This window comes from Teleopsis dalmanni, chromosome 2 (genome assembly GCF_002237135.1).
Source record: "Teleopsis dalmanni isolate 2A chromosome 2, ASM223713v2, whole genome shotgun sequence".
Classification (NCBI taxonomy): Eukaryota; Metazoa; Arthropoda; class Insecta; order Diptera; family Diopsidae; genus Teleopsis; species Teleopsis dalmanni.
The window spans coordinates 180,074,142-180,098,232 of record NC_051847.1 but is presented as its reverse complement, the minus strand read 5'-3'; the positions used below and the strand labels follow the sequence as shown (position 1 = coordinate 180,098,232).

General features: G+C 26.2%; 1 protein-coding gene across 1 annotated transcript in view; it reads right to left on the bottom strand.

Annotated features, from left to right (window-relative positions):
• Positions 1 to 24,091, bottom strand: part of LOC119681518 (sodium/iodide cotransporter) — a 106,049-nt gene that overhangs the window by 21,862 nt on the left and 60,096 nt on the right. The window contains exons 4-5 of the mRNA XM_038094738.1: positions 14,602 to 14,816; positions 13,784 to 13,931 (exon numbers count right to left, since the gene is read on the bottom strand). Of these exons, the coding sequence (XP_037950666.1) occupies positions 13,784 to 13,931; positions 14,602 to 14,812 (359 nt within the window). The 5' untranslated portion in view covers positions 14,813 to 14,816. The remainder of the gene's footprint in view (positions 1 to 13,783; positions 13,932 to 14,601; positions 14,817 to 24,091) is intronic.

Below are 24,091 nucleotides of genomic sequence, written 5' to 3'. Positions count from 1 at the left end.
CGATTTTTTTTCCTTACAGGATAATGTAACGCGGTTATTGCAATGCATTCCTTATGGTATTTACTTTTAATTTACACTTATTAAGGAATTTCGCTGCAAATTAATATTAATTGACGCTTACGGGTGGGGTATGAGTGTTGAAAATACATTCTACATTCTACATGCTACTTATTTTGCAGTGCATTTTTGCTTTCAACAGTGCCCCTCGTAAAATGAAATATTATCCCTTGTACTAATTTCGTTTTTATGTACTTTAATTTTCGTAGCAGTAAATAATGTTTAAAAAATAAATTACGGTGTATTTCTTTTTAGCAGAAAATTTATTCAAGTGTTTATTATATGCAAATTTATTAATGATAATAACAGTGTTAATAATTAAGTGTTGAAGGTTAAAAATAAAAATAAGTTGTGTTTTATTCAACAACTTTTTTGTTTTTTTTTTTTTGTGTTCATAATGTTTTTCACCTTTTTGATGAGTTTCCTCCGTAGTCATGTGTCACAGCTATTAAACATTTTAAGTAATTGTGAAAACGAGCAAATTTATTAAAATTTTTACTTGTATTTCGTGAAAATTGTAATTAACAAAAACACTTTATTAACGAAATATTTCGTCAGATATTGCGCTTTATTTATATTTTTACAATTAATTAATTTCTAATTTGTAAAGTTTAATAAGGATTTTTCCCTTCAATGGCAGCAATAGCAGCAATGTCAATGTCAATTGCTTTGTTTTGCTTTGTTTTGTTTTGTTTAGTTTTCAATTGTAAAGTGCTTTTATTCGCTGTTTTGAAGGTGCAATTTTGCAGAACATTTTGCCTTGTCAGTGGCGTTGACAGATTTATAGCTGGTGTGTGACAGCGCAAACGAGTGTTGCAATTTTAAAACGATAAAGTGCACAAAAGTGGAAAAAATGTAAGAAAAAATAAAATATAAAAGCGAATCTATTGACACATTATTGGCTTTGAGCAAGGTGTCCTAAGCGACAAATTGCCTAAGTCCAAATATTGACGCGGCACACAGTGCGTATGAGTAACTACATTGAATGGTTTGCAGCAGGTCTGTTCAAACCAGATGCGATCGCGGACCAATACCAATCATTCTATAGATTGAAGGGCTGCAGAAATAAATACATAACTTCATATTTGTTTTCGACAAAAATAAAAATACGGCGATGATGTAAAATTTAGTTTTATTAATTCTTCATTAATTTGTCTATTACAATACTAACACTATCAGCCTTATTAATATTAGTTGTTGCTATACCATAAAATATTTTATTTTTAATTTAATGTTATAATAATGTTATATAAAGAAATATATATTACAGTATTTATCAATTAAGTAAATTAACGTTAAGTATAATGAATTATTTAAAACATTTTAATTCATTATATTTTGGATACCATAAAAATAAAATAATATAATGTTTCTAAAATATAACCCGGCAAATATGTCTAATTGTGGTAGATTAGAAATATGTTGCCGGCCACAAAAATATTAGTCGCTAGCCGCATTACGTAGGTGGGGCGTGCTTTGGACAGCCCAGGTTTACAGTATTTGAAAATGTAAGAAAGTATTCAAGTTTTTAATATAGTTTACTCACTATCTAGATTAAATTTTTTTGTTATCAATATTAAAACTTGGTTATTGAAAAATTTTATTCTGCTAAAAATATTGTCCATTTTGAATATTTTCACTATCTACCGGAAGGATAATTCAATATCAATTTAATTTAATTTTTATTATTGTTACTCAAATTTTAAAAAAATCTTAAATAGTTAATAAATTTGTGCAATCTGAATTAATAAGAGCACGGTTTTAAAAATAATATTCTCACTATCTGCGAGTAAGACAATTAAATAATAATTTAATTCATTTTCTTTTATTATTACTCTTTTAAATTATTGAAAAAATTTTAAATGGATAATAAATTTGTTCATTTTGAATTAATAAAAGCACGATTTTAAAAATAATATTCTCAATATTCACAGGAAAGATAATAAAATAAAAATTTAATTATCTTTCTAATACTATTATTATCAAATTCAATTATTAAAAAAATCGTATTCTGATAAAAAATTTGTCTATTCTGATTTACTAAAAATAATACGGTTTCCTATTTGTAGTAATCAAATAGTCATCCTTGCATAAAAACAAAGTAAAACATATTAAAATACAAAAAAAAGTTGTACCATAATAAGCTGAGTGACCTCATAAGGAAAACAATTTGGAAAATTATTTTACTTAATGACAATGACATGCGGTCAAAAAGTGATCAGTTTGACACATGTTAACAAACAGACACACATGCACATAATCGCCATGACAATACATAAATAAGAGATAAGAGGAAAAACGTTCTTATAAAAACGCTAAACAAAACCAAAAAAAAAAAATCAAAATACAAAAGAAAATTGAATTTTAGCAAATAAATATCTTAGAAGAAATGAAATGAAATAATAAATCATCTAAATCATGTTAAATTATCTTAGAATCCGAAATTGACTGCAAGTTATGATTGTCAACGCAAATTTCAACGCTTCGTCGACAAAAAAGGAAAAGGAATATAACTAAATAAAAAAAAATAAATAAATAAATAAATAAAATCATCAAATTATTTGTACGAGTGTTGAAGTTGAAGTCTATTTGTGTACAGTTGTATATTTGTACTACATATACTGAGCATATATATGCTCAACAATTGTAGATACGTGCACATCCTAAACAATTTATTTGCACACAAAAACAAATGATTATAACATTTGACTTTTACTCCATTTTCTTAGATACTCGTATTTCACACATATGCAAGTGTACATGTTCAATTGTGTGTGCAACTTCCGGTTGGTGTGTTTTTGTTGTTGTTGTATTAGTGTGTTATGGGTGTGCTTTATCCGATGAGTTAGTCAGCCTCGAGCTATGCTATGAAACGATAATCTTTTAACACAATAAAATTATATTCAAATATAATTTTATAAGCACAAAATGACACATATTTACTCTACATATCTATACATTTGTACTGTGATTAGTATAAGACAATTATGATACAATATTTGAGTGTTCATAAAAATTAAACTTTTATATCTTTGAATATATATCATTAAAATTGCTGTAAAAAACGAAGGAAACAATATATTAATATATTATTTTATTCACAACATTAAGTAATAAATCTCTTAAATCAAATTTCAAATTTCGATCGAATGATATGTTGAGCTTTAAACTATACTTCTTATAAATCGCTTGAATAACTTATTATCTTCATTTAATGGAGTTCTTGTTACAGTGGATCACCCAAGTGGTCACAGACACTATTGAGTAAAAGTGCTTTTGACAATAAAAGTGCTTTGTACCAAACAAAGAAGAAGAAAAAGAAAAGGTAATTAATGTTACTTGGAAAGTTACTTAAAAAAATATATTTTCTATAATATAATTAAAATTATGGCCTTGAGTTAAGTTTTTTCAGTACATCATATATGCTAATACCAAACCACCTCCCCCGACTACTCTTAGAACGTCATACTACATTTTGCGACTCAACGGTGAGCTATATACTACTATATATATTTAATATTTTCTGAAATAAGCTAAATAGGTAAGCATACTTAAAAATATGTTCAATAACATTTTTTCAGTTAGAAAAATATAATAATATCTTTTAAATCTTTCCATTTAATGCCGAATATAAATAAAATAAGAGAAAAAGAAACATATCATTTCTAAAGTTAACTACAATAAATTGGTATATATTTCAACATAAGTTTTTATTCATTTTGCATTAATATTATATTTTTCAAAAGATTGCTTAACTAAAGTGTGACGTTAAGTATCGTCAAAGTTGAAGCCTGTTGGGTTGACTACACCTGACTTAGGGAATAGTAAAGTAATCATTTATTCATGATTACTTGAATAATACTACATAAATATTTAGTTTTCAATGAAGTTACATATTTTATGATTATAGTGCCATATAACAGATCGATAAAGAATTGGAATCTGTAAGCCATATGCAGCATTTGAAACATTTTCAGTCATTTTCTAATTTAAATTTTTCAATAAGTACTTATTGTTCCGGTTGCTTATTTTACATTGACTGATGCTGCTTTATTTACTGACGTAATTTTCAAATAGATGTGAAATAGTGAAATAGGTTTTATAATACATAAAATTGAAAATATTTTGAATTAGCGTTCTCCCAATATTTCAGGCACTTAAATACTGTAGATGCTCTTTAAAAGAGATAACTCAAAAAAATTTTCAGTATGAGTTTATAGTTACGATATTTAATTTCTTAGCTTAACAATAGCTATAATCTGTTTAGGGAAGAACTAGAATCGAAGTGTCTAGTGAAAAGTTACTAACCGCAAAAATCGATTCTTAAGATTCAAAAATTGAAGAACTATAATTCTTTAACCATAATGTAAGAAATTGCATTGAGAGAAGAAACAATTAAACATTTCCGGTAAAATTTTCATAGGTTTATTTAGATGAAAGCAGTCCTATGGAATTCTACGAACAAACGATTTAGATATATGTGCCAAATATATATCTGTAAAAAGTAATATTTTTAATCAACGGGTATTTGGTAATAAAAAGTATTTTTGCTCTATTTAGATAGAAGAGAAATCTCTTGCATTACAAAAACCAAACAAAATTTAACAAATTAACATACTTTCAATTTGTATTTGTCTAGAGAATTTTATGATAAAGGTAAGATAATTTTTTTTTTTAACACGTCAAACATAAATTCTGAATTTTGTAAGTTAGTTTGGGATTGGCTGCCAAATGCCGTAAATGATATTTAAGTTATTTCATGCATTTATAACAAAGTTCCCGAATTCATTGTCAATGTCATTTAGTATGTCGAATATAGTAACAACAGATATAATGTGATTTCACGCTTTATACTTAATCACTTTTTCATATAATTTCAATTTTAATCATTCAACAAGACAATTAAACTAGAATTGAATAATATAGAAATAGGAATAAACGGGGTACCAGCTCCCACCAGAGCGGACCATGGTCGTCATGGTTGATCTTTTGTGCTGCAAGAGACCATAACCAAACAGAAGACATACTGACGTCCGAATGAATACCGACGTCGGCCGTTGAGGACTTGCTAATGTCCTCAATGGGGAAAGTAGTGACCTCCTAGATCGAGGCTGAACAGTCAACTGGAAGTCTCGTCTGCTTCTAAGCAGAATCGACAATCTATCTCTTTGGACAGACCCATTTTGTTAAGTCCATGGTAACCCGTTAAATATTTTACCAGTAACCTCAACTCTGTTCTGCTGAAGAAGGATACCTAACTATAACTGTAGGTGTGAACCAGCTCTTTAGCCTGACGGTTACCTCGAATGTCGCGCCTCTAGCGACTTCTTATATTGAATAATATAAGCATTCTTTCAATTTTTTTTGAAAATTTTTATTTGTTTATAAATTTTTTTAAACAATATTCCTTCAAAATAATAGTCTGCAGGATATAGTTATACAGTCCTCTTTGTAATTCCTTTATTTACACATATTATATTAGAAAAACTTTCAAATATTTCTGTAAATTTACTTTGTAATTTTTAATAAAATATATTTTTTTTGTTCATTTTTTAGAATTCAGTATTTAAGTTCATTAAAATTCGTATTATTATTTTTTTAAATATTCTAACTAAACTTTTAGCAATATTTCAACGGTTTGTAAATTATTAATCACTCATACGCCCTGTTGTACATTGTCGGTATAAAAATACTCAACTTTTTTAATTGGCCGTGATTAACCTACAAAATGTATTTTTATCTATAAATGGCTGAACTAAATCATTTATTTTTGCAAACTTTTTTATTGCCTTACTAGATGTCAAATTTGTTTGTAAAGTTACTTAAGTCATTTAGATACAAATCATGAAACTTTAACGCATGTTGACCATCGACCTCCTGAGATTTGTGAATGCACTTGAAGATGTATAACACAATCAATTCCCGCTGACACAAAAGCCGTACACTTTGACTTCATATAAAAAAAATATAAATAAATAAATAAATAAAATAAAAGACTGACGTATCTTGTGTTTCATTGTTGTTGTATGAACGCAATAACGCGTGTTGATAACGCAAGTTTTTACGCACGTGGCATATGTGGCATATATAATATTTTGACTGCTTTGAATTTGTCTCGTGTTTTGTGCAACTGTCACTGATTGTCATTGACAACAACAAAAACAACAACAACACCAACAAGAGAATATATATTTTTTTATAAACATTATGACATGAACGAATTGCAATTCAATTTGTCATTTCATGTTTTTTACTTCGTTTTGTTTTCTTTTATTATTTGGTGAATGAAAATGTCACCGATATGTATTGTGTTTTATGAAGCGCCAGACGATTTCAGCACCTACATTAGCCTATCCTATATATTTCCATTGTTACTTGATTTTTTCCTTCGACAATTTGTTTTTGTTTTTTTTTCAGTTAGTGTGGATTACTTTTGTTTTTGTTTTTTTTTATTGTTTTGGTATAAGAGGAAAATATGCCGAATGACTTTTTGACAGGAAACATTGTTGATTTTGATGAAGTACAGTTGGCAGCAGTTGTTCTGACATGAATATGAATAAGAATCATTTGGTTGTTTATTAGAAATTTTTATAAAATTTTGGTATTAAAAAATGCATAAAAAGAGGCAAGAAAAGGCACAAAATATCCAGTGAAATGGATTTTTTCAACGTTATTCACATTTGACATTAAAGGAAATGAGTTGCAATAAAGCGAAGAGCAGTTGTTCATACAAACGCGGTGACATGTAATAGTTAAATATTAATAACATCCATATGTAAAGAAATATCTTTCCATATAGATAAAGATATATGTTTAGCACTTTTTTCTTTTTTGTGCAAATGAAACTTTGTAAATTTATTAGATTCTTTTATAAAAACGAGACCAGATGGTGTTTTTTAAAAATACAACAAATGCGACAACAGCATAATAATTTTGTAAAAATATTTTATTCTCGATTTTCAATAGTAAAATATATAGTAGCAGCGAAGTTAATATGTTAAAAATGCATTCAGCTCAAAGGAAAAATTTTATTTAAATTTCTTTATATTGTTTCTTTTTTAAGAGGTAAATCAATCAATAATTTTAGTTCATTTCACAGTCCAAATAGAAAAGTCAGTATTTTTTTTAGTAGCATTCAAAAGGATAGTTTTCTTGTTTATAAAACATATTAAGGAAAAAGAATTAAATATAAACAAAAATGAAATTAACAGGGAATGTTGTGTCACTAGCGCTGAAACAAAATCAGAAATCATTTAAACCTACAAAAAAACAAATTTCACTAGCGCAAATATCTGGAGCTTTTATTTAAATATACATTGGAGCAGATTTTTTAGTCAATTTCAGTAAAGATAGATAATGACCCGTCCAGGAAATACACTGTAAAACTCTTTTCAGCTATTTATTTAACATATAGTTTATTTTTGCTTAGTAGCCTTTCTTGTGAATTGGATAGCTTAGCAATTTGGCCTAATAAGACAAAATTTTGATGAAGAATCTTAACAAAAAGTTCATTCTAAATCTCATTTGGCAATTAAAATGTATTATATGACTATAAGCTTAAAGGGTTCCATAAGCAAGCTTTATGGAACCCTTTTATTATCTATGCTGTATTATAGATCAGAAGCTTGAATATTTTAATAGTGACATATAATTGTTAGATCATCAGAGGACTTATGTTGTTAACAACATTTAAATAGTAAGCAGTAAATCAATTTTGTTTGGTAATGAATAGAGAGAACACTGCAAATTAAGACGGTAATAAATGGATTTTTCTATTAAAAGAGAACACTGGAAATCAAGACATATAGATTATTTTATTGATAGCAGATTTTTCTATAAAAAGAAAACACTGCAAATTAAGATGTATAAGTTATTTTATTGGTAACAGATCTTAGTGTTAAAAAATGAAGGACATGAAAATATTAAAATACTTGAATATGAGTTTCGATGAGTTTGGTTATAGATGAGTTTAGATATTAATGTCTTAATTTTTGGGAATATAGGATACGTCTGCTAAACAGAATATTTTGCTTCCTCTTAGCTTTTCATTTAATAAGAAGTTTCATTGTTAACAAAGGTGCATTGAATGGTTTTGATTTACTTATACTATTTTCAATCAACATATCTATTATGGTTTTCTGATTCTATTTCTTAATCTGTCTCGATAGTCTTCATCGTTTTATAGCTAAACTGATCAGCCATATAATAGAAATAGTTATTATAGTCAAAATAGTTTGTTTGATTGTTTTTAATCAGTTCATCTCATATTTCAATGTTATAACAACAACTCCTAAAATTATTTTTATTCAAAATATAATGTTTTCTTATTCAAGAATAATATGCTGTAAAAAATTAATAGCTTTAGATAATAATAATGTATTACATATATAAATATATATTTTACATTTTTAATGTTAATAGAAAATGCTGTTCAATAACAATAGCCGATGAAGAAGCGCTGCAGATTTTTGAATGAAAGATAGTTCACTAAGTATATGGCTCTATTCGAATGGACAACGAAACATTCAGAAGACGAACAAAATTAATAACCTGCTTAAAAATAAAAATATAGTAAGATTTGCTAAAGCACAAAAACTGCAATGGACAGCTCACATTGCAAGAATGAGACCTGAAAGAAATCCGGCCAATATATTTAATGCTAAACCGATGACATCAAGGCAGAAAACAAGGACGCCAGAAACTTCGGAGTTCTGAATTGGAAAACAACTGCACAAGCTCAAGCAGATGGAGGTAGGTTGTGAAGGAGGCCAAGGTTCACACTGGCCTGTAGTGCCAAATAAGAAGAAGACGAAGAATGTTAATAGAAATTAAGAAACGATGTGTAAAATGTAACTTTAAGCGCCTATATATATATATTTGTGTATTGAAAATATTAACACTTCTTTGGTTTATTAGAAAAACGTGTAGGATAAACTAGTACATTATTTTCCTCAGATTCCAAGCGTTGTATATGTATGAAGAATCGACTTAGTACTGTTGAGTGTTGTTTTAAATTAAATCCAAAATGATAAAGAATTTAATATATTAAATCCAAAATATAATATAATATGCATTTAATATAACTTCAGTTTATATGAAAATAATATAAATTGATATCTATACAGAAAATCTTTTCCTTTAACTTCTGACAGCAATTATGTGTGAACAATTTTTTTGAAGTGCGAAAAGCGAAGTTAAGTAAAATAAAAAGAATAATTCAATAGTAAAGAAATATCAAATTTCCTCAGATTATGCAGCATTATCTTTAAGCTCTCAGCAATTTGTTTGAAGAAGAGCTTAAGTTCAGGAAATCGTGTGCGTATGAGTGTTTATTTGCAGTTGACAAATTGAGGGAAAAAGTATGAATGCAAACATTCAGGACGTTTGTGGTATGTCGTGCATGAAATTCAATGTACACAATTTTTTCATACTAATTTCTGTCAATTTTCACAAACGTTTTCATTGAATGTGCATCTGTGCTAGGGGCTTATTAAAACATGTATTTACATATTTAAAAATTCTTTTGTATAATTCAAAATGATTAAAAAAATGAGTGTAAGAGTATTGATGGCAAGAGAAAAGCAAAAAAAAAATTATAAATGCATATTAAATAAATAATTTGCTTGACTGCTCATAATACTCGCTCTTAGTTTGATTAATTTGGCAAAATAAAATAATATATTGATGCGTTAAGCTATAGATGTCAATTTAAGCCGATATAATTTAGTATTTTATCATAGATACTCTGATACTCTTTTGAATATGCAATATGTACAATGTACATAAGCTTCAAATGTATTCATACGAATGATTGATGGTGTAGTGTTAGGTACATTTTGTTTTTCAATATTAAATTGATGTATCTTATATTGAAGAAAAACAAATTGTTTTATTTATCCACCATTCAATGTAGTACAAAACAAAAAAAAAAAGAAAAATGTTTATTTCAAAATAATTGGCACATAAAATATGGCATATTTTAAATCAATCTGAGTTTCTATAATCAAAACGGATATTAATCATATGTCACGTGCATTTTTTGTGATTATTTCAAAGTAGGTTTTTCCTGATAACATTTTTTTTATTCAATCTTATTAAATCAACAAAAAGGTTCATTACTTTTTATATAAAAATGTTTAAAAATTAGCAGGACAAATTATATTTTTCCATGTTAGGCATCAATTATATATTAGGCAGCAATTATTTTAATTTTTTGCATCGAGATTTTATTTAATAGCGTATATAATTTGCTAAATTTAGCTAATATGTAATTTGGACATGTGATGAAGTTTATTTAATCATATTTTTTTATGAAAATAAATGCAATGAAAATTAATATTTTTTCTTAACAAAACGAATCACAATTTAATTGTTTTAATAAACATTTGCACTGGTAAACAATTTAATTATAGGTATAACTACGAACGTAGGATCTTAATTAATATAACCATTAGCATTCATATATCGTCAAATGCTAATATATACGTAATGTAAAAACCAAGCAATTTTAGTTGCAGAATGTTTTTCATCTGAATTCCGACCCAAGTTAAACTAGTGTAAAAACATTATTATGGAAATTAAAATTACTATACAGTAATTTTTTATTGTAATATTTTACTATATAGTGAAATTACTATAATTTTATATAATATGTGTAAGAGCGGAAGCATATATTTGTAAAAACCTAAATAATTTGTTAAAATAAAAAATTTTATATGTGACTACTTATTCTTAGCCTTTTTTGTGAAATTTTGTTTATAATTCCTGTTTATATGCTTCTATTTTTCAGACCATAAGATCAAGTTTTCTTTATAATTCCCTTTCAATTGCTCCTATTTTTCTGGTTATCCAATCAAGTTTTATTTATAATTCCTTTTCAATTGCCTTTATTACTCAGATGATCCGATCAAGTTGCTTCGTTATTTACCTAAATTTGATCTGCTTCTGTTTCTTCTGCTTTCAGGGCGTTTTATAAACCATTCTAATCGAATCTTAGCCTCTCATTAAAGTTTCTTTCATAATTTCTATTTATTTGCTTTTATTTCTAAGGTCATGCGATCATGTTGTTTGAAATCCATAACAAATTTGATCTGATGGTATTTGTGTTATCTATTTTCTTTACATGTTTAACCTACTATAGATGTTCATCAATTTTTATGGGTTGTTATCCCACTCTGGGTAACGAATTTGCCATTATATCTAAAAATAAATGTAGTCAATTTTTCTAACTTAAGCAAGTAGGCAGAATAATTTTGTTCAATTAATAGTATCTAATATCACCAGAACTCATTTAATCATTATCTATAATTATCAGATTTTTTTATAGCTAAGGTATCTGCTACATTGATAGAATTGTTATAAGCAATTTCTAGAGTCACATGTTTGAGTTTTTTGTCTATATATGGGAGAATAATGCTATATGTAATCAGTCGTAAAGAATAATTAGCTAATTTTGTTTGTTTTATTAGATACGAGGTTTGAATAACCCTGTATTTTTCAATATTCTTATTAATATTATTGTTTTGATATTTAATGGAGGTGATATCGTAGTAAATGCTATAAAACATTACTTAAAGATATCTATGTATTTAGATAATTAAAATGAAGTAAATTGTTAAAAGGAGTACAATGTTATTCAAGTCATTTATTTCAAACCCTACTTTTTACAAGTACTGTTATAGCTAACCCTACCCACAAATTCATTACGTTTATTATAAAAAATTATTTATGTATATATTTTGTTATTGTATGTAAATATTATATTTAATATTATTGTATCAATTATATAAATCAATCTCACATTTACATCAATAGTAATGACAATTAATATATTTCTAGAAAATATATAAACATTTTTATGAACGTTCAAATTCATTTATTAAAATGTATCTTTATTAGCATCATTAATTTTAGTTACTAAGTTACTGCATTTTTAAATTCATTTGAATGCTTCAAATTATACAGTTGCTTTGATTGTATCTACTGTTGTATATCTAAATAAATGAGTATTTCATGTACTTCAATAAATTTCATTACAATTTCATTTCATAGCAATGAAAGTATTTTGAAATGGTCCTATCAGCCGATATCTTTGCTTCACTTAACTTACGGAAGTCCAAAGGGGACACAACTTCAAAATGAATTTGTCAATAGGAATGCAAATTATGTACAATTAATTGGCGTTTACACAACTAATTAGATTTGCTGAACGTGACAACAGTTGTGAACAAAATTTGTTTAGTTAAATTAAATTCGAAAACAATTAAGAACGACAATTTTCTATCAATTTCTTTTTAAGTAATCAGTGAAAGTTTGATGTAACCACCCAACGGATATCCTTTTTTGATTTGTTTGAATGAACTGTTTAACAATTTGAAAAAGCTGTTCAAAATGCACAACTTACCAAATTAAAAAAACATACTAACAAATATATAAATGTATATATATATATGTATATGTATATAATAAAAATAAATTTGTTTCTAAATGATTTCGTTTGATTTTAATTAAATTTTACAATTGTAAATTAATGCTTAGTTACAGTAAGGCTTAAATTACTCTCATAGATTGCTAATCAATCGTAAATGTTTAGAGTTTAAAACAAACTCTATACTATAAAATTTAATTTGAAAATTTTGGTTAGGGAGAGCTTTTATATATACAGTAGTATATGTAGAATTTATATTTTTGTAGATACTTTTTTCTTATATATTTTTTTATTTTTACTCTTTCAAAGCAATATTTATACACAAAAAAATATAATTAAAATTACTAAAAAAACTTGAAAAAAATAGGATTTAATTTATTTAGGTCTAAGATAGTTAATACATATTAATATTTATTAATTTATTAATTATTAAGATAATATTAGACTTAATTTGTTTTTTACTCGTAAACACAGGCTACCGAGAATGAGAGTTGGTGTCATCGTGATTAATTGACAGGACAGCATTAAATACCTAGGAATCACGTTTGATAAGCGATTCATTTGTCACAAGCACATACAAGTTGAAAGAAGTAGTTGCGCAAAAACACTGCAATGTTCACAATCACTTTTCAAACACAACATCCTTAGCGTAAATAACAGAAAGCTGATCTATAGCCAGATAATTAGACCAGGACTACTTTATAGGTGTGTCGCGTATGACAAAGCTGCCAACTCTACTAACCAGAAGCTATGAGTTACTCAAAGTCAGGTTTTCTGAATACACTTCGAAGTGCCATGGTACATTCGCACTAATAACATGCTAAGAGACCTTAGAATATATCCGGTCAAAAAATACATAAGGGACAAAGCCCTGAAGTTATGTGCAAAAACCGACAGGCTGCCGTACTTAGCACTATCTAATCTCAGAGTAATCACTAACCGCACAGAGCGGTACGTAGATCTTAGATCAGTCATTGAATAATCACGACGCTTTTGAGGAATACACAAATAAGTCAGTGAGATGGGTGGGACTCTGCTGAAATCCCATAGCTATCAAAGAGTACAAGTAATAATAATAATTTAAGCTTATTAAAATAATATTTTTATATTTCAATTTAGTGAGTTATACTAATTTATACAAAAATCCAGAATTTTTATATGAAATATCAGAATATGCAGATATTATAATTATTAATGTATAAAATTATTACGAGTATTGCATTTGGTAATTTATATAAAAAAAATTAAATTTTTTATGAAAGATTTGATATAAATACAAATTATAATCATCTTACTTACCTTAAATCGATATACTGATATACAGAAGTTATTCCCAAACTAAAATATACTGGTACAAATACGAAACAAACTATGGGATAAGCACTCATTGTTCCATAAATAATTTCCCACATGCCAGAGCCATAATAAAAAAGCTCACTAGGGTATCCTGTAAAATCATTTTTTTCATCAATCAATTTTAGGAATAAAACAATTATAAAAAACTTAAAAATAATTCGAAACTAATTTTATTTTTTCAATTATGAAGAGTATATTAAAAGAACTATTATTCTATAATGGAACTATAAATGCTAACAGCTTTGAAATAACTTTAAAGAGTTAATCAACTTAAAAATATTAAATAAAAACGAGCAATAGATAAAATATAATATAATAAATTATTTAAAATATGTGTAGAAAAAACCTAATAAAGGAAAAAATTTATATGAGAAAAACCAATAAAAATGAAATAAAATGTACTAAAATGAAATGAAATAAAATATAATAAAATAAAATAAAAAAGAAATGTAGCTGAAAATTACATACTTCTGTATATAAATATTTTGTATAAATATAAATTTGAGTATTCTAGTTAAAAACCCGGCACTAAAACAGAAACTAAATTATATGAAAAACTCTTTATTTGACCGATTGAAAATATTGAATTTCATTAGAAAATTGATTTCGATTAAATGTTTTTTTTTTTTTAATGTTGTTTCGATTTAATTTGATTTTTAAATTGTAGACTTTTAATGTTAACTCAATTTATATATGTATATATACAAAAAACTTTCAATTGCCAAAGGCAATTTAAAATTTGTGATGATATTTGAACCTACCCAATATGGTACGCACACCCAGTGCGCCTCTGGCAATTGATATCATAATGGCAAATATAGAAACGGAACCCGTGGCGAATACGTAATCCGCTTTGCTGCGTTGTTTTTTTCTACCGAAAAGGCGCTTCCACAGTGGTGTTAATACTGTTAGAGCAATGAATAGCGCAAACATTAGGTAGTCCCATCCAAGCGTATTTAGTTCCCTTGCCATTGTGCTAGAAATATATATAAAAAAAAATAGAAAAATAAATAATTGAAATTAAAATCAAAATAAACAATTTTATTTGCTTGAAGTTTACTAATAACTTCAACATTCAAAATTTCTTTTTTTAATGCATTTACTGTGTAACACAAAGTTTAAGTATTTCTATTATTATAAAATAAATTTCTATATATAGTATATAAATGCTTATGTCTAAAATTAATTACTTATTTATTTATATATTTCAATGCCCTTTTTAAAGTAAACTGAGTGATTTTTGTTGCAGTCGTTAAATTAATCACCTAATTTTTAATTTATTTTATTAAAGTCTAAAAAATCTTTTGTTTTATTTGTATGAAAAATTAATATTTAATTAATTTTATTAAATATTTTTTATGGCATTGTGTTCAATTATATATGTTTTAAACATGAAGCCTAGACTGAATTACAAGTGTTCATGTTTTTGAGCTTAAAAAAATATAATAAGTGTAAATAATAAACCGAATCCGGTATAATAAATTATTATTATTTATTTCGTGACAGCTTTGTGCGATCATAAGTTTCTTCTATTATCGACCTTCCGACAATAGAGCTAGTAAACCGTTGACAGCAGTTGTCAACGCTGATAGCGCCTACACAATCTTCTTACAATAATTTTCATGTTATATTCTAACTTAACATTATAATGAAATCGGCACTAAATACGCTGTAACATCAAAAAATCGAACAAAGTTTTTATTTATATCCACCTATATTCAATGCTAGTTCGAAATTTTTTTGCTAAACTTGTTAGAAGAGTTTTGACTTGATTAAAAGTCCAGTATTTTGAGTATTTTTCTGGCTATAATTATTTATGATCTCTTGTGATTTTTCGTGCAGCTTATCTGCGCAAAATGTAGACTAGTAATTTTCAGTATTTCTTCTGCCGTCTAATTTTTTAGCATTAGGAGACTGTTGCAGGGACTGATACAAATGATATTCACTTGGTACAAGGTCCGGGTTATACGATGGCACTTTAACCTTAGCTGAAACGATATCTATACTGAACTTCTTACAGAACACTGTAGACTCAAATACCATATGAAGATTATTGGTGCGGTAAAAAGTGATTGCTGCCGACTCTCTCATGAGGAGAAGAAAACATTAGAATATATTCTCTGCAACTGCCCCGCGGCGGCAACACGTAGATTTGAGTTCCTTGAAAGTGTGACCCTAGTCCCAAATGAAATAGATTAAATTAAGCCCATAGCAATTACAAGATTTATCAATAGTTTAAAATTGTTTTAGCTGAGTTTTCAGGCACACAATAGATCTTTTAGGTTGGAATGCAGTTATAGCCAACTATTTGGTTGCATTAAAATTTTCTAAATAGGTAAGTTCTGTCTAATTCTTTCCAGTCATAAAATATGTGTGTGGCGTGGCATTTTTATGTTGTTTAATAAACCAAAAAAATTATTTATATTAAATATTTTTTTAGAACTATGTTTGGACGGAGAGTTAAATTGCTATAATTGAGTAACTAAATCATTTTAAGCAGATTTAAGCAGATCAAAACAGTAATTTTTGATTTGCATTGATTTTGTTTTAATTAAATTATATTATGAAATCCGCAAATATTAAGATAATAGTGTTGGTAGTTATTTCGAATAAAAAATAATTAATTAATTAATTCCCCTTTTTTTCGAATTTGAATTTAGTATCTTAAATATTTATAAATAAATTTAAAATACATTTCTTTAAACAAATTAATTTTTACACATTTTATATTATATTCGAATTTATTTTTAAATGATATTTACACATAATATAAACTTCGTAGTCCTTTAAGTTATAAAAAAAAAGAAGTTGAAACGAAGTACTTTTTGTTATAGAAAAGCATCGCACCTAAGAGTAAGAATACTAACGTGAAAATAAAAACTTCGTTGATGTTAACGAAGAAAATTCAATTCAAAGTTCCCTTCAACTACGAAAGAAAAGGAGGGAATAGTACTGCGATAGGTAATTTACTTTAGTTCAGTTACCTGAAAATAGTGTTTTATGCATAAGTTCACGGGCATAATAACAATTTACAACACTAGAAAAAGAATGATTGAAGTGCTGCAGTATTTAGTGTTGCCAAATTAGTTTAATCCGCGCAAATTTACTGCTGCTGTGCTTATGCGATTTTCATTACAGATAAGTAATAAACACAAAAATATAAAAAGGATAACAATGATGCTTTAAGTCACAGAAATTGAATTAAAGTGTAAAAAAAATATTTATATGCGTTTTTTATAAGCATAATATTAAAATATTATGTATGATAAAATGGTTAGATAAATATGGTTAGTAAAAAATATTAAGTACTTATTTTTTATTTCAAATTTTAGTAAAATATTTAAATGTGTCTAGTGAAAATTGTGATTTTTCTATTGTAATATGGTAACCTTAATCTATAAATAAGTAATAAGGTAACCTTATTATTGTTAATGCTCATGTCTCTTAGTACTATGTTAGTACATGTAAATTTAGTAAGTAAGTAATCATTGAATAAAGAACTATTTTCTATGATGTATAAATATCAACAGTAATAATTCTACGTAAACTGAAGTAATTATAGTCACAAATGTAAAACACACTACGGACAACAGCAGACTGTGAATCAAAATAGAAGAATATAGATTCTGTTCCAAGTACGATTAAATTCGTCCTAAAAAACTTTTACTATTTTCAGTTTTTATTTCTATTTATTTGAAATATTTTTCTGCAAATCAACAAAGTGCTAAAAACATTTAACGTATTTTGCAAAACATTTTTGATACTCTAATCGACCGGAATTGCCCTTAGTATGTTAGTGGAAGCTTTTTGAGTGTTTGGTACGGTATCAATACAATGGTTTATCATTGTCACTTTTAGTTTGAGGAACAGTCAGTAATGGAACTGCAAAAAATCTATAAAAGATCTATAAAAATTATACAATTTTGAAGAAAATTCCCTCACAATGATGGCTTTTAGTGATATTGCATTATTGTGCAATAAAAATCAACTATTAGCTTCTCGATATTGTAGCCCAACTCTCTACAGATAGTATTCTGCACTTATTACTTATATTCTGGGCCGAATTTTTTCTAAAGAATTATTTTTTTATGGAACCAAATATTTGGAATCATCTTTATTGTGTTATTCTGAAAAGGTTATGGTTTCTTAAAAGTCAGAATCTGCATTAAGAAACAAAAATTTGATTTTGCTAAATACTAATGGTTCTGGTCCTAACATATGTTGATTAGATGTGACCTTGAAAAAAGTGACGTGAGTAAATTGGATGCCCTTGAATGAAAAATATTTAAATAAAAATATGGTTCAATAAATGAAAACGAAATTTGGAGATACCGATTGAATAATGAGTTGATGAGCTTGTTTAAGAATATTAGGATAAGTACACATTCTTGAAAATATTACATAAAACAAATGATTTAAATAGAGGTAGACCACAGAGACATTTTGTCGATAATGTTACAGCTAATATAATTATGAAAAGTTAGATGATGATTGCGAAGAATAAGAATGAGTGTAGGTCAATGCTTATGCGGTCAAACATCTATTTTGGATTGTGTAGCGAAATCTGATAAAAATGAACCTTAATAAGAGTAAATAATAATTTTTTTTTAACTAAAGAACCATGTTCGCAAATGTAAATTGCTGTAAAATAAGTATTGGAAAAATAAAATATAAATAAAATTTTTTTTTACATTTCAGCAGTTGGTTTTGTATTTACAGATAATAATAAACAAAATTCAAAATCATGATTGATTAAATATTGATACTTTTTCTCTTGTGTAATTAATTTAAATTTCTAAATAAATTATAAAAATTCATATATTAACTGATTAATGTTTATTCTACTAAAGTAATTTAGACGATTACAAGGCATCTTCAAATCTTATTTAAAAGACATCTCTACTTTATCTTCTGGCCTCGTATTATAACATACTGTGAATAATAAACTAGATTGAATTTACTGCTGAAAATAGGAGAAAGAAATGGATGTGGATCAATGAAACGTTCAGAAAAAGTTAAAAGAACATTACTAAACAGTCGTAGCAGGGCTAAGCATTGGGAGACTAAGCATATCACTTGGCACCATTAAACAGAGATCGAAGATTGAGTCACTTGTATTAGCTTGATATGAAATTCGAACCTTAGTACAAAATGACGTTTCTTGGTGGAAGGTAATTGTTGGTGCCTTATGCTTCAAGTAGCAATTATACAAACAATTTCTTAATAATACATATAATAATTAATATTTAATTTCTTATATACAAATTCATTGGTATTATATATTTTGGAAAATAATAATTGTATTCTCATAATTATTCTCTCTAAATAATAAAATTTTATTGCTGAGTACAAATTTGTACTCTGTTAAAATAGTACTTTGTTAAAAATGTTTGATTTCTAAATTTAAGTAAGATATTGAAATACATATATTAAATAATATTTAATTTAAATAATATTTATTTTAAATTAAAAAAATTCTATTCTTGAGTAGAAATTTAATTTGAAAATTTTATTTTTAAATTTAAGTGAAATTTCAAAAAAAAATTGTAATGAAAACCAGTAATTCAGAATGTTCCTTTCTTCTTTTTATAAGAATATGAGTCTTTCACAGAGATGTTTTTGTTTTCATGGAAGCAGGCGGTTAGGGTTTTACATATGACCTGCTAGTTTTAAAATCACACAGTTGGAAATAAATTTCTTTTTTAGCAGCTTTGTTCTGGCATTTTTCGGCTTTGTTTTAAGCTCTTCTGGGTTGGTTGTTCATATCGTATTTCAAGATAAATGTGTGGCAAATGGGGAAGCGCATTTCAACATAATGCATATTATACGCTACTCTAGCTTAACCTTGCTGATTAAGGTTAAAAAGCTAAGGATAATTCGTGCTTAACGTTCAAAAGTCAACAAGATACTTAACAAATTAATTTGCACTGTTTTTATTTCATTAAAAATGTATAATTGAATTTTAAATTAAAGTTTTGCTCGATAGTAAAGTAGCTTTTGTAAATAAATTAAAATGGCTGCATATAAGAATTAATATTTTAGATTAATAAAAGAATTTATGCAGCTAATATTATAATAGATATGGCATCGATTAAGTAACTTTAACTGAACTTATAAATAATAAACTAATTGAATGATTAGGGATTTTGCTAGAATATTTGACTTGATTTACTCCATTATTTCTATTCTATTTAGAATTTAGACAAATTAAGTAGAGAGAATAACACTTTAATTTGTTTTATATGGTTATTTAAATAATACTAATAAATGCATAGCATGATTCAATTTTATTAAATTTAAATAAAACAACTGTTTATATTAAGTTAAAAAAAAACAATATCTTAAGTTTTTATATGCTATAATAAAATAGAAAAATTAAAAAAAAATCAAAATATAGATAACGAATGATTAACTTTAATCACTTTTATGGGGAGTCATGCCTAAATGACGGCTTAAACAGAGATACCAATGAATTTAATTAAAGTGGCTAAAATTTAAAATTCAATTACATCAAATAAATTCTGAGAATGTGCAATATTACTACCTCAATTGACACTCCCATTCAAGTGCCAAAAAATCTCATATGTGTTGTTGTTACTAAAACTACAATTTTCATAAGTTCTATGTCACAGTTGGCACTTTTACCTGCTGCCACTTGGAAGTCGTCCAATAAACACTTTTGCAAAACACGTAGTAGTTTGCTGCAATCAAGAACTACAGACAAATGCAGTTTTAATTTGTCACTAAAGCAACAACCGGAAACAGGAAAATATATGTGTGCAGGCTTTATTGTTTTTGCTTGTATAAGATCAATTTATCTAAGCTTGATTGAGTTGAATTGAAGCTAATATTGCTTTGAGGAAATAATTGCGGTTTAAATTTATTCACTTGTACTTTCAAAATAAATTGAATGAAATTACCTAGTAATTGAACAAAAAGTGTATATATCACTTCAATCAATAAACTTATTTTTAAATAAATTAAATTAATTATTATGAGTTATAATATAATAATATTTTTTATTTATGTTTTTATAAAAATTTTCATATATTGCTTAATAAATTTATTAAATTATTATGCTCTTAGCAAATTTTAACCTATCACTTGGTGTATACATTTTTAATAAATTCTTTATAAATGGATATAAAATGTGAAATAAACTTGTCCAAAGAAATATGCAGATTTAAAAATGCATATAAAGCATTATAACTTTCAAACATTAACTTCCATTTTTTGTTTATTTATGAGGATTGTACTTCTTGTTCTTCTCTGCAGAGTGAATGCAGTTCAAGTACAAAAGTCTACTTAAATAATTTTTAAATGCCATACTTCACCTACACATTCCCATCCAAATATGCACAGTTGCACGCTGGAAGTACTAACTCAAATTCATAAAAGTGAACACTAAAATTTTACATATGTATTTCATATGCACATTTTTGCATTTCTTTCTGTTTTATTTTATTTACTTTTTTGTACTTTTAAGATAGTAGTAAAATAAACTAGAAAGGGCATTATTTGCAGTTTTGAAATGTTTTTTGTTCATAAAATTTTCCACACACGTTTTTTTATTTTATAGTTGGCTCTCTTGACGCTGTCTAACAGTCGTAAACAGTTTTTGAAAATCAACATCATCATGAACATGTGACTGAGGCGCCGTGGGGTCAAGGTGTTGTCAGAGTTGAATTTCCGTAGAATTTTTATTTTCTTATTTATTTTCAGTTTTTCAGAGAGCAATGTATAAATTTAGTTTAAAATTTTAATATTTAAGATTTTTGCTTAAGTGTAATCTTAATACGAAATGTGTACACCAGTGCGTATGAGAGTTTTTTTCAGCGTGATTTAATCGAATTAAATAATTAATGATAAATTCAAAAGTGTTATTATATATAATAAAAAATATTATATATATACGTAATAAACTCTTAATCAATATGACAGAAATAAAATCCTGAACATAATATTAAATTAATATAGGTTTAGATAAAGCTATAGTAGTATATATACACGTCAAAAATTAATTGTGCATAATTAAACCAAAATGTTTTAAGTGCAACTACAATTTGTTTGTGATTTTTTTTTGTAATAAAAAAAAAAAATAAACCAAATTCAAAGTAACAGGACCTAATAAAAACATCTAAATTAAAATTACATTTAGTTGCTAGATTACTTTTCTGGTATATTTGTAACAAAATTAGAACATGAAAAATTCCAGCCAAACCACCGTCCGCTGATATATATTATATTAATATTTCATTTTTAAACACATATTTCTAAATCTATATATTTAATTTTATATAGAATAAAAACCATATTCAGTGAGAATTAAAAGTAAAGAATATGTGTCGATTTAGCAGTTCAACAGCCTTTTGGCTGTTGTAGAAATGTAGATTCAAATAATTGCTGTCATGTCTTATACGTAAGATAATTTTTTACTGCATAATCAAGTTAAACGTTAAAGTGTTAACCACAACTATATTTTTTGTTTTACTCAAATGTTTTATTAACAAATGGATTTCCAGCTACTACAACTTTGTACTAAAAGTTAAAAAAAAAGTTCAACACTAAATTATAGTAAAAAAAAACTGAAATGTAATAAATGTAATATTAATCGCTTGTACTTACTTAGAACCAAAACATTTTAGTGCGATTGTTTGTCAATAAGTTTAAGCCATCACTGACTGAATCAGTATATTTATTTAGAACAAAAAAAAAGTAATTTATATAGTAAATTAATAGTTATCAATAAGTATTAAAAACTGAATAATAAATGATCAAAGGCCATCAACACTACAGAAAAAATTAATTAAGTCACAAACATAATATAATGTAATTATTTCAAAGTGACTTTATTTATATTTCGTTGTTTTTATATTTTATATAAATAAAATTGTAAAAATAAGCAGTTAAAAGAGGCGCTACTTGCATTCAATTTTATAAAGAAAAATATATAATATGCTAGATAACTGTACTAGAAAACAGATTATAATATTAGAAGAAGAAAAAAGAAGTGAAAAGAAAATTAAACATTAAAATATGCTAGCTAAATGCACTAAAAAATGAAATAAAACCAAGAAAATATTTGTGTAGAAAATTTTGCATAAAAGTTTTCACATACTCTTAAAGAATTTTAAATATTTGTAAATAGCCGTTATAACCTATAATTAATGTACACTACGTTCTTGCTCCTATCTTAGATAAAAATGGCAATTGAAGTACTTAAGCGTTTACTGAAATTACTGGAATGCCTTTTCAACCGAAAGTCTTTCACAATCTATTGGCTGAGATTTTCTCAACTCCTTTTTAAGAGGTAGGTGCAGTGACTTTCAGTCCAATACTGTCGCCTTTGATGTTTTCCACTTACCTCAAAAAAAATATTGATCAAATTCAATATTAAATATATAATACTGAAATCAGTTTAATTATATATTTTAATTTACTCGTCGTGATTGTCTTTTTGTGTGGAAATAGTAATAATAAAAATAATAAAATAAAACAACAAAATGAAAAAAAAAATCAAGAAAAGTAAATGAAATTCTTAAAACATTTTAAGCATTATAATGAAAAACTATAAGATAAGTTTTAACAAAAAAGTATTATATTACAACAGTGACTTTCTTTTTTTTTTAAATATTATTTGAAATATCTTTAGTAAGTTTTCGTTGAAATTATTTTTAGATAAACGTTACTAATGGCTTTTTACCTGTTTAATTTTTTGCTATTAATGAACTGAAAACAAAATCCTTGAAGACATTAACAAAATAATGCAAGTTAGCATTATTTTGCATTTTATAAATAAAAAGAGTGAATGTTTCCCTTATCCAATGTAAAAAGCATATCATTTAAAAATTTTTTATACTGATATTGAAAGTAAGTTTTAAAATGTCTTAAAGTCATTCTGCTGTGCTATCAATGAAATCTTATTTAATTAAAAAATAATTAATAAAAAAGTTACACAAATGCAAAATTTCATTACGCTATAGATAATATATTTAAATATTTATATAAATTTTATCCGAAGTATCTGCCAATTAAATTCATTTGTAATTTAAGATGATTTAATATTAAAAATAAGTTTTTTAATGAAAAAAAAAAAAAACACAACTGAGATAATGTAAATGTAAGACACTGTAAAAAAAGTAACGACTTATAAGTGTTGTAGAACTTAAGTTGGTAGCTAGTAGCTACTATAAGAATTGGCACTGCATTGTAAATTTACCACTTAGAGCTACTATGAGTAGAGAGCTGTGT